This window comes from Colletotrichum jinshuiense, chromosome 9 (genome assembly GCF_051148585.1).
Source record: "Colletotrichum jinshuiense chromosome 9, complete sequence".
Classification (NCBI taxonomy): Eukaryota; Fungi; Ascomycota; class Sordariomycetes; order Glomerellales; family Glomerellaceae; genus Colletotrichum; species Colletotrichum jinshuiense.
In genome coordinates this window covers 4,058,657-4,070,796 of record NC_139316.1, presented here as the reverse complement: position 1 = coordinate 4,070,796, position 12,140 = coordinate 4,058,657, and the positions used below count along the sequence as shown (strand labels likewise).

The 12,140-nt window shown below is 49.5% G+C and overlaps 4 protein-coding genes across 4 annotated transcripts; 1 reads left to right on the top strand and 3 right to left on the bottom strand.

The window, feature by feature from the left end:
* Window positions 1-801: 801 nt before the first annotated feature.
* EsH8_IX_001064 (uncharacterized protein) lies at window positions 802-2,172 on the top strand (the record flags this gene model as incomplete). The annotated part of the gene is made up of 2 exons (XM_083267400.1): window positions 802-1,853; window positions 1,923-2,172. 2 exons carry the CDS (start codon window positions 802-804, stop codon window positions 2,170-2,172), a joined length of 1,302 nt encoding a protein of 433 aa, XP_083130965.1.
* Window positions 2,173-2,752: 580 nt separating this feature from the next.
* Window positions 2,753-4,153, bottom strand: EsH8_IX_001063 (cytochrome P450; the record flags this gene model as incomplete). The annotated part of the gene is made up of 1 exon (XM_083267399.1): window positions 2,753-4,153. One exon carries the CDS (start codon window positions 4,151-4,153, stop codon window positions 2,753-2,755), a length of 1,401 nt encoding a protein of 466 aa, XP_083130964.1.
* Window positions 4,154-6,387: 2,234 nt separating this feature from the next.
* EsH8_IX_001062 (cytochrome P450) lies at window positions 6,388-8,248 on the bottom strand (the record flags this gene model as incomplete). Its single annotated transcript, XM_083267398.1, has 4 exons — window positions 6,388-6,761; window positions 6,822-7,664; window positions 7,735-7,983; window positions 8,059-8,248. 4 exons carry the CDS (start codon window positions 8,246-8,248, stop codon window positions 6,388-6,390), a joined length of 1,656 nt encoding a protein of 551 aa, XP_083130963.1.
* Window positions 8,249-9,025: 777 nt separating this feature from the next.
* On the bottom strand, window positions 9,026-10,743 carry EsH8_IX_001061 (uncharacterized protein; the record flags this gene model as incomplete). The annotated part of the gene is made up of 4 exons (XM_083267397.1): window positions 9,026-9,217; window positions 9,270-9,378; window positions 9,438-10,561; window positions 10,618-10,743. 4 exons carry the CDS (start codon window positions 10,741-10,743, stop codon window positions 9,026-9,028), a joined length of 1,551 nt encoding a protein of 516 aa, XP_083130962.1.
* Window positions 10,744-12,140: the final 1,397 nt, after the last annotated feature.

The following is a 12,140-nucleotide window of genomic DNA, read 5'->3' as shown; positions in this document are numbered from 1 at the left end:
GTGACACCTTTGGCATATTGACATGGCAGACAAGGTTTGTGAGCTGCCAGGCTGGTCTGGAACTTGGCCCCCATTACTTGCGAGGCTAATTTCAGCTGGGGCCAAAGTCTGGATATCTTGTGTAGTCATCGTCCTCCTTGAAACACGGAGTATAGCCTCCAAATCCAACATTGCACAGAATAGTCAGACAAACCAAGTATGCGTAGTCTGAGGAGATCCGAAGATAACATCAGCGGACTATTCTGCGGCCCCGGCCCCCGATTGTTGGTGTTAGACGCCGGCCCCCGCCCCCGCCCGTTGGTGCCGCAATGAAGAAAATGCAGCGAAGTCTTGATAAGGCAGCAATTACGACCTCAGACTTGTCATTTCGCCAGGATATATCCTGGCCACAGGTAGCGCCACTCGAGACCAAAGAATAAATCCGCCAAGTCCAAGGCAGCAGTCGACAAAAAAGACTACCTCCGTACTTGGCTGGAAGACGGACCAACGGCGCCTGACCCTGCCGTTTCCCATCCCCATGATAGAACCCAGCAAAATGATGCTTTTTGAATTATGTGATTGGACGGAAAAAGGAACCCCACAACTCTGCACTGGCTTACGAATACTCCGCATGTACGTATCTTTTGGCGTTGGTTGGCAGTCGATAATAAGAGCCCGAGATCATCCTCTGCCCCTATTGCCAGCGCTCCGTAACATATCAGAACCAAAGTCATTTCACGCATTACATACCGTCAGCTGCCCGTCACTCCAGACTATTTCAACTCACCCACATAAACTCCCAGATTCAGTCGGTACGACACCATGTCAGACCAGCGACCACGGCCCTCTCAAATAGTTGGGGTGCCCCATTCGCCAGCCTGGGTGCAGGCCATGAAGGACCTGGAAGAGAAGCGCGCCGCGAACGTAATCGAAGGGGTCCGCGCAAGGCTCCAGCAGATCGAGCTCTTGTATCAAAACCTGCCGCCTCTTCCGCCTCAGCTGCCCAGTCCTCTGTACGTGATGCAGGGTGACGATGCACCTGGCTACCACGACGATGATGCTTCGAGGTCATTCTACAGGTCCTGCGCAGAAGGCGACCTGGGCCGCGTTCGTACATTCGTCGACCAGTTTACACCGACACCCGCGGATCTTTCCTACGCCCTGGAGGAGGCATGCCAGAACCTACAGCTCGAGGTCGTGCGATTTCTGTTACAGCAGTCAGAGACGCAATTGCATTATCGATGCTTCCGCAGGTGCATCGAGTTCTCCGAGGATGACCTCATTGACAACTTCGATTTCAGACCGTCCAACTCGTCGTCGCAAAGCATTTTCACGAGCGGGAGTCCCGAGCTTCTCAACCTCCTGAGAATTCTCGTTGATTTTGGATGGCACCCGAACCAGCTGCTCGGCCCCAAGCAGAGAGGCAAACGGCCACCCTTCTTTCCCCCGATGCAGGAGGTTGCGCTGCATTATCCACGCTGCATCCTGGATACGGACATCCTGCGGTTTCTCCTGGACGCCGGAGCAGATCCGACCATAGAAAGGAATACAATGGGTGACATGTATTTCAGCGTCATCGAACAGCCTGTGGTGAGGCTCAGGGGGCATATCCTGGAAATGGCTGTCAATCTCGGTGCCACGGAAGCCGTGACTCTACTAGTATCGCGTGGAGCCAAGCTCGAATACGGTATTCCGTTGCACAGCCTTGCCCGGCGAAGGCCTCATCCAGCGGCTATCAAGGTGATGGACGAAGAATACCTGAAGGAGCTGTACAAAGAAACACCTGAGCTGGAGTATCCCACTCTCTCCACTCGGTTCGCCATGGCACAACATTTAATTGCTCTTGGAGAGGATATCAACAGGGTGGCAAATGTGTAAGTACCTTCCACTCTGTCACACACCATTGGTCTATCTTGAATTCAGATACTGATGCAAAGGAATAGATACCGCCTAATTGCGCCTTGGGTTGCGATGCCCGTCCGACTGCACGAGGCCACTGCATTATCACATTCAAAAAACTCCATGGATTGGGATTTTGTTAGATGGTTGCTGAAGAACGGTGCGGACCCGGCTGCCAGTCCCAGGGCCACATCCTTTGCACAGATGTTTTATACTATTGGGGCCAGTCGTGAGGAAGTCGAAGGGACGTATGAGGATATTATACGACAGTCTCAGCAGCCGGATAGCGTGTGACGGCAGCAACTTGGACCCGTATGTTGATTTATTACGATGCATGAAAGCCACCAAGTTCTCATGTTACTCCAGTCCTGGGACTCTCTCCCCTTGATATTAGAGGAGAGATAATCTATTTATCCTCCACCTAATATACGGTTACGTGAAGAGATCTTCCTCGGGAGAAATAGTGACCCTATCGGGCTGCTCCCATGCTTCCTATATCCTCAAAATGACGCCTCTAATTTCCTGAAGAAAGACATAAAGGACCTGCCAAACATCACCCGAAACTGCAATACCCGAGGGAAATCTCCCTACAGGATTTTGTAGGCGTGAGTCCTTTGAGTGGCAACCGAGGATATCTCAGGGACTGTGTTATGTATGAAGAATCCTTCTGCAAGCGGAAAGAGTGATAAGGAAATCTCCTTCGGCAAGTTCTATATTTTCAGGCTGAGGCAGTCTGTCATTGAACTTTGTGAGTAGAATCTAGCTTCCTTCTGTTTTCTTCCTGCAATCGCAAGTGTGCAACTGAAGGAATCCCGAAGGTACGTCATATAAATCAAATAGCTACGTAGAGTCTGTGATATTTGAGCCAACATCTTTAACTGACCTCCCTTCGACGAACTCGGAAGCGAGGCTTCAACCCGGAAACCTGCGATGCCACTCGCCATAAGTTCTGTGACGGTGGAGCCAATGCTTGAATATCATAGTTGAATATCAGGTATGCCAGAAGAATCTTGAGCCCCGTCGAGGCAAAGAAACGGCCCGGGCACGCATATCGGCCGTGGCCGAATGTTGTATATTCCGGGCTGGTTGTAACCCAACTATGCCTAGTTTTCCTGCCCATGGATTTCTCCACATTATCGTAACCTCCTTCATCAATTGGTAAGTTCTGTGTTACTCCCATCTCACTGAATCGAAATGGATGATAATCGTCTGGATCGGGGTAGATATTCTCGTCGTGATGAACAGCGTAGCCAGGAACGCCAACGATAGTCCCATATGGTAGATGAAGCCCGGTGGGAGTGGTGATACCATCTGCGTGGACCACCTTTCGGATGACGGTGATAAAATTGCCGTTGTTCAGTCGCTGCGACTCACGCATAGCAGAATCCAACTTGGCCAGATCGGCAACAGCACTCTTATTCCAGACCCCACCATGGCGTTCAAGGACCTCGGCGATCTCACGCCGAAGCTCGTCAATGTGTTTCGGATTTTTTGCGAGATCATTAAGAGCATTTGTAACAACAATGGAGCTTGTGTGGATGCTGGAGAAATTTACTACCATCAGGCGACGAGCGAGTGCGTAGGGGTGAGAATGTTGTGGATCGTCCAGCACCTTGGCCTGTTGAATGGACCACTGAAGAAAGTCGTTGGGTTCCTCTAGGTTTACTTCATGGTCCTTTTGCCGTGAATCGTAAAGTGTCAAACGGCTGGCAAGCTCTGTTTGCAGGATATTGTAGAACTTCGCCAAATGAATCCTATTCGGGATCGTCACGATTGGGGCCACAATTGGTCGCAGTGGCCTCCATGTCAACCGGAGCAACAAGGCCGAGAGCGGGACATCCTGTGTGAACGCAAGGCTTAAATCCTGCAGTCTTTTATTTCGACACAGCGGGGCTCCAAAAAACACGCGCCCAACAACCTGGGCAATCATATGCTGCACTGTTGGCATCGCATCGATCTCATTCCATTCGTGACTGTCCATCCCCCAGAGTCCGTCAACACTGCGCTGATTTTCATCGTACATAATCGGGATAAGATTTCCCGTCTCGCGCGTTAATTTTGTTGATATCAGATGCACATGCAGGCTGTCGTGTGCAAGCTTGGATCCTGGAATGGTGTAGTCGGTCTCCAAGAAGTCTGCGAATAGTTCGTGGGCGCTGACCGTTGAGCCGGGTTGGTCGGCGAGCCATTGTATTTCTCGAACAGGTAAAAACACGAGATCTCCCAGTCCAAGTACGGGTAAAAGTGTGGTAGTATCCTTCTGAGACTTGTACATCGATGCAAGACTATTCTTAAGCCTCAAAGTGTTGCGCCAGCGAGCGCGTGTCCTGGGGAATAGCCATTGTCCTGGCTTAACCCCAAAAACTGGAATGCTTTTAGAGAGACCTGAGGATGACGATACTAAAGAGGCTTGAACGGCGGCTGAAAAGAGGAGAATAAAAATTCCTGCGATAATGATCCAGGCCAGATGCCGAGATTCAGTAAGAGTGTCTGGAAATTGGTGCGCAAACATGACTGGAAGGGCTGTTCCAAGGGAGTGTTGTTTCAAGATGAGCTAGAGAACAGAGTTGACGATTATGGATATTAACGAAATTTCTCCATGCCTCGAGAGCGGGTTATTCAAGTGAAGACACATGGTCATGAGACGACAAAGGTAATCATCCATTCTGACATTAATTTACGACACACCCACGCGCCATTTGATCGCTTCAGATGGCAACCGTAAGTTTGTGGCTCGTCTAGTTGCTTGCCAAAGACACCAAGCTGCATGGATTGGTCTTGGCAACTCTTAGCATGCAGGACTCTTTCCGTTTGAGCTACACTGTCTCTGTGAATCTCACTATGTCAGTGGACACCACGACTGCAGGTAAGGTGCATAGGATTCATCAAATCGGTGTTAGTCGGTGTAATACTCTAATTGGTTCCCAAGTAAGGTTGCGATCTGCTCTGCCAAGCGCTATTGATGACCGCTGCACTCCTTCTGGGCTGAATTCTGCAAAATATCATCCTCTTTCGATATTCGGTAGGATAACCATAGCAACCTTTGACAAAGTGGATACCGTACGCATGAATGTTACATTGCTATGTCCGGTGAAATTCCGTAGGTTCTTTAGATGCCACTGCAAAATGCGACCTCCTTGTTTGCTAATAAATGACCATTTGTACACGGAGAAAGGCTGACGATCTGACTTCTTTATTCCATTTAAAATTCCTGATATCAATTTTCTTCCAAATCTGGCAAATTCACGAACCTACTATGACGCAAATTCAAGACATTCGTAATAAACTTATCGGCTCATGGTCTCTCATTTCTAGCCGAACAGAACTTCGCGATAGTCCAGATGACGAACCAACCATCTTATACACCATCGGGAAGGATGCAAAAGGAATCATCATGTTCTCTTCAGATGGATACGTCTCCACGCAACTCATGAGACCTGGTGCCGTCAAATGGGAGAGTAACAGTTTGCTTGGCGGAACGGACGAAGAACTGGCGGATGCAACCCGGCATTTCTTAGCTTATGCCGGCACTTTTGATGTTGAATCCAGACAAGACGAAACATTGGTCTACGTCAGTGTGGACCTCTGTTCTTTCCCAAATTGGCTGGGCGACAGACAAGAAAGGGTTGTGCAATTAGACGGCGAAGTCTTGAAACTTACACCGCCATCCTTTACAATGCAAGTAAGTTTTGTGATCACAAAGTGACAACGTAGCATATTAAGCTGATTCATTCATTCTTCTACCTTACCTAGGGCAAGATAGCTCAGCCAATATTTGAATGGAAGAAGATGCAGGATAGGACTTAGACATCGTGATGAAACTTATAAAGCGAAGGCTAGCACCCCAAATCGCCATATTTTATTTGCTAGTTATGTAATCTGTCTTTTGAATCAAATTTGGAGGCCTTTATTGCCAGATAATATGGGATTTGGATGGCCATAGTGAATATACACAGTATAGCGTCTCATAGTTTTCACTATTTGGACAGTGGAATCTTGGGTTCAAGTTTCGTAGTGAACATCTGGAGAACACAATATGTCGACTGTGGTCGGTCTATCCATCGCGGATTGCTTAACCCCATTTTGCCAAGTCCTGAAATACTTATTCTTATTACAAACCCCCGATGCACAAGTGTTTAATAGTGAAGTATTTATAGGTACTTTGAGATATCAAGTCTAATTGGTTCCACTGCCCTTGGTGAAAATGGGGTCTAGCAGTCACTCGATGAGAGTAAGAGCATAGATACGTTGTTCTTTGTCGGGTGGTTTCTCCAAACGTGAGAACCCACAGCATTTCACTAGATGCCGCATGTTTGTACTCGCAGTATTTTTGAGGGGGGTTTTTTTTTTTCGGGGGGTTAGGTTTCAACGAAACTTTGTACGCGGGATGACAATGGCCAAAACAGATTCATGTGCCAAACTCTTTGCGAATTTTCTTTTCTTTTCTTTTCAAAAATACAAGCTTGTATACCTATGCTAGACTCATATTCTCCGCTTCGTGTAGCCTCGCTATCTAAGAAACACTAAGTTCACTTCTCCCCTGGGAAACAAGGTTATCTCGGTCACCATTCGGGGTCGATTTTGCATGTACCGCTCCACAAGCTCGGGTTCGGTGGCCCTTCTGAGCCACGGGTTGTTTTGATTCTCAACCGTCCCGGCTTCAGTCATACGCAGCTCTAGTCGGCTAAAACGTTGGAAGATCCGGACCAAAGTATAGCTCATTTCTACCATTACCAGCTGCTGGCCAAGGCAAAAGCGCGGGCCACCGTGGAAGGGCACAAATGCCCACGGTTTCGGGAACCAATTGTCCCATCTTTGTGGACACCATTCGTCGGCTGGAGGGAAATTCTTTGGAACCGGGGAGTATGCTTCTGGGTTTATATCTGTTTTTACTTTTGTGTTAGTTTTGGTTGGAACAGCCAAATATAGATGGTTTTACTGACGTAATAAGTGATTAGAGTAGATGATACCCGTGCCTTTGAGTACGCCAATAGGGTCGTTTCCGTCAGGTCCTCCTCCTCGCGGTAGTGTCGTATCCTTGAGACAAGCGCGAGTATTGAGAGGAACGGGAGGATAGAGGCGGAGTGTTTCATTTATGACGTTGGACAGTATTTTCATATCCTTCAGAGTCCCGTATCCGGGTTCGCTATCAAGGCCGATTTGGGAGACGATTTCCCGTCGCAAATCCCTAACAACCTCTGGGTGCCGGGCCAACTCGTAAAACATCCAGGTGAATGCCATTGCTGTGTTGTCTCTGCCAGCAAACAAAGCTGTAATGAGCTCGTCCCGAAGGAAGCGCGGATCGGTGGAAACCTCGGCGGACGCACGAAGCAAGTTGAAGCCAGGGTCTTTCTTGCGAGGCGCTTCTCCAGCTTCCTCAGCTTTGATCTGGTTGACGGTTTCCATGATGATAGGGTCCATGAAAGATTCGATGTAGTCCAGGTCTGCCTGGTATCTACTTCTTGGTACGAGAAACTTGAATGGCTTCGACCTCTCCCTCTGTATCTTCCAGTGACGTAGGCGCTCGAAACTCTCGGCAAACTTGTTCAGAGGCCGCTTAAGTGTATCAAGGCCTACGCCAAGCGTGAAGTCGGCGGACACGTCCAAGGTGAATCTAAGAAACAAGTCTTTCACCTCTACTGTTTGACCATCTGTGTCCAGTAGTGGTAGAAGGTTTTGGACATGGCGTTCGAAACACTCCAGGTCACTGATGCGCTCTCGATGAAAGACTGGCCGCAGACGTGTTCGAGCTTCATGCCAGGCCGGACCATCCGAGTTGAAGATGCCTGATTCCCACAAATACGTTATCGGATGCCACTAGTGAGCAAGCCATGAGAGAAAGAAGGTAGACCATACTGTGCCCGAGCATGTCAACCCAGTCGTCTCTGAATTTCTTTCCCTTCCCGAAATCATCGAATTGCGTTGCGAGTATTGCCTTGACGTTTTCTTGGTCCGCCGTCATTATTATCCGTTGACCTGCGACAGTAGCCTCTGCTGTGTAAGGACTCTCATGGTCTTTGCACAAACGCATGAAAGTGTCGTTCCAGAACTTTAGAGTCTCGTCGTTGGTCACGGCATCACGGAAGTCGACGAGGAATGACAGGCCTACACTTCCATATCAGTGACTCGTACAAGTGATGTCAAGCTCGCAATTTTGGGGGGATGGTTGCCTGTACATACCAAATGGGAGCCATCCTCCGAATTCAGGTGCTCGACCTCCGTATTGTTTGATTTTCTTTTCGTTACGAACATGAAGAACTTGTCGCCAAATGCCTCGTCCCAGCAACAGGCCTGCCACACCCAAACAAAGAAACCACCAAGGCGAGCGTGAAAACAAGTCAATTGTACCAGGAAACACCAGGGACGCCATATTTACGTAGTGCGATATTCACGGTACTCGGTTGTAGAGAGAGTTCTGTACTAACTTGGGATGACCATATAGACATGCAACAGACGCGACTTGCAAGATCAGCTTCTACATTGAGGGCAAAGACGAACGGTCAACAGACCCGAGGATCTATGTCACATCACGGCTTCATTTTCATTATCTTTTCGCCTCACCAATCTAGAAAAGATCTTTTGATCGAATCCTCTCCAGCTTACAAGATGGAACCGGAACCGTCTGAACCGTCTGAGTGCACTGCCTTTCAGATGCAGAAATGCAGTACTTAGTCGGTGTTAGTCGGTGCCACACGATGATTGGTCTGAATTACGAAGACCATGCGCGCATATGTGGGCGGGCTGGGGGTTACATTCCGGGGTATCCCCTGTCCTATCTCCGGCTTCCCTTGCGATTAATCCCTCATAGTAATGCTATTTTGGTGGATCAATCTTGCGGAAGACTTTAGGGTCAAAGAATGCGGGGAGAGCTCCTTGATGTTGTATAGCAAATATTGGGTTCGTGGTGGCGTGGTGGTTTCCGGACTTTGCTGGCATGAATAGATAAAGTTTCACTGAGGTTTTAAAATTCCGACTGGAAGTGTGGTCTTATTGAGTAAGATGATGGCAGACAGAACTAGTAGAAGAATCGTGTCAAACAACAGTGTAGAGGGGAGCCACGTCAAGTCGAGGCGGTGCGCTATACGCTGTCCGCGGTTCCTTGAAAGCTGGAATAACTCCCACAAACGCCACCCAGTGCCATTCAACCTCACTTATCCGCTGGAAACAGTGCCCTGCCGGCCTTCTTGCTTGCCTCAAGTGCAGCTGAGAGTGCGAATTGTGTAGGAACTCCATCGATACGGTGAACGCTGTTGATATTTTTGACCAGAGTGATCTGGTAGCAGGTAGCGGAGCCTTGGCGAGAAGAGATGGTGGCTGATGCGAGGAAATATTTCCAGATCTTAGGATCCAGTTAGCTGCAGCTGTCATGAGGGAAAACAGACCGAACTCACCTTGAACCATCTCAGTCCGTACTTGGCAGTGACGTCAGCTTCGTTTGCCAACCAGTTCCGGTACCAACGCCAAATTGTAGCCGAGTAGTGAACACCAATAGTATCCACGCTGAGCTTCATTAGCACATATGCCCCGGCATTTGATTCATGAATGGAGTTCCGACTCACCCTTTGACTTCCCAGCCAGCGCTTTCGCAAAAGCCGATGTAATAAGCAAGTGGTGTGGATGCGTCAGCGCCAGGGAAAACATATCGGTTCATGAACAAGCCCCAAACCAGGTCCTCGTACTGCCAAGCTCGTCGAATGCCTGCGATCTGGAGATGCATAACACCATCATCCTCCAGCATACCACGGCACTGTCGAAGAAAGTTGGTGATCTTGAAGATCCCGACATGCTCGGCCATTTCCAGGCAAGTGATTTTGTCGTATTTGGCTTTGGGAATATCGCGGTAGTCCATGCAGTGGATTTGACTCTGGGATTCGGGAACACCAGCTCTGCGCAAGGCTTCGTTGCCCCACTTGGTCTGGTTGCGCCCAAGAGTGATGCCCGTTACCTCGGCGCCATAGTTGACGCTGGCGAACTTCGCAAGCGTGCCCCAGCCGCAACCGATATCCAACATGCGTTCGCCAGGCTTCAGGGCGATCTTTTCACATACGATAGCCAGCTTGTTATCCTGCAGTTGCTCGAGAGACTCCTCCTTGGTCACATCAGAGATGATGCCTGATGTATAGACCATTCGCGGACCCAAAAACCAAGCGTAGAAGTCGTCGCCACGGTCATAGTGCTCACGAACTTGGTCTTCATCCTGGGACCGGCTATGGACGAGGACATCGGTAGCAAAGTTGACGAAGACAAATCGGAAGAGCTCCCAAGTGAAGCGGAAATTGGCCCAATCGTGACGGTACTCGAGCACTTCAAGGAGGTCGCCGTTGAAGTCCGCATCGCCGTCGAAGTATTTGCGCATGAACGTCTCCATCGGGACCTTGTTCCGTCCCCGGTACTTGAGGCGATCTGCTTCTTTGTGAAATGTCACGTAGTGTTCCACAGGAAGACCTGGGCACTTGACTCTCTCGTTCATTCGCGGGGACATGGTGGAGGTGACAGCCCAGAAGGCGATCAAAACCGGAACGGTCGTGATGAGGCCGAAGAAGATTGTGGTCTTGAACCCACCGCCCAATTTCCATGCCGTGTATGTCGGGACAAGAACCAGAAGGGAAATCAAGAGTACGTTCGAAAAGCTCTCGTTTCCAGGGCCATCCGCAGGCAGGGGAGGATTGTTGATCGCGGGAGACTTGGACAGATGAGCATTTAACCAGAAATAGGGAACGCGACGGAAACTGGACTGACTGTTGTGATTTTGACGCCGCAGTCATGGTCGATCTTGAGTGTCGGCGGTGCGGCCTTCGGCGTGGGCTTGAATGGGAAGTCTGGCCCTATTTCGTCCATAATTGGCTTCTCGTGCTCGGAACTCATGTCGATGATGATCCCTTCCTTGATGTGATCAAGAAGTGAAGATTGGTGTTTGACCGTGGCAGAAGCGAAAACAAGTGCTTGATTTTTATCATTTTCGCCCGGGGAAAAGATAACAACGAAAATGTGCGTGTGCGCGTGCGTGTGGGCAATGTCAACTTTGGTTGGACGTGTCTCCCTGTGCCTCTGCACACAGGCCTCAGAAACACAAACAGGGCCTGTGCCGCTTTCCTGCTGGGAAAATACGATGCTATTTGCGCTTGGCGTGATGACATCTGATGTAGAGCATGTACGTACATGAAAGGCGGTCTGCCCCTGAATTTTGGACGCTTGGGCCACGGCCACAATACCTACTCTTCCAACGGTAGGCTGCGCGCCACGCAACGAAATAGGAAAAAGTCCTGGTAGGGTAGGGGCTACAACGATACATATATCTACGGTGTTGATGTTGGCACTTGGGGGTGCCTTGGCCAGCTGGCGGTTGCCAAGGGCCACGCCCACCCGTAGGGTAGCTCAACGCCCGCACCTCTTACACATGGTAATAATTTCAATCCAGTCGGAGCTGGTGCTTAGCGACGCCGCAAACATCGACCTGGGCGGGAAGGAGGGAGGTAGAAGTGCTATCAACATCCATAGCTACCCCATGAAAGGGTTGAGTGGATCACCGGTCTGAGAGCGGGACAGGGTTACATGGGCACAATATATGCAGCTAAAACGTTGGGTTGTTGGCTCCCGTGTGGCACCAACGTCAACCGGATTTCTGCTAAGCCGTTTTTGGGATTTTATGGCCGTCAGGTACGTCGCGCAATAGCTTCTTCTGGCTTTGCTGACCACATCTGAAAGTGCATCCTTCGGCATTTAAAGCCGACAGACAGTACTGCTATCAGGAATGTCTTCGTCTAGTAAGGCAGTAAACAAGTCAACTAAGCGGCACTTGGTGATAGGTGTAACAAATAGTAGTCAATTCTGGCGTGCCCTGATGTGGCCTGAATAGGGGATTTTATCCCCCATCCCCCCTGATTGATAGGCTGATAGGGACCCACCAGCATACCCGTGGTGAGCAGCCGCCAGACAGCCATGCAGCAATGCTAGTGGTCAACTGGATAAAATTGGTGACTACGTTAAAAGAATTACTGGGCATGTAACCAATTACATTATAATGTATTGAAGGCCCGTATACAGGCATAGCTTGGGTTGACCTAGCCACTCTCATTTTAGACCATATGTCTATCTGATGAGCATAGTGCGATGCATTGCTGTAACGAGTGTGCCAGCGAGGTCTGATAATGAGAATCAGACCATAATATCACCAAACACCACCCTGGCTGATACTGATGTGACGCGGTAAGAGGTAATCCGTCGTAAGACATTCTCAGCAGATGCATATGCTCCTGCATCGC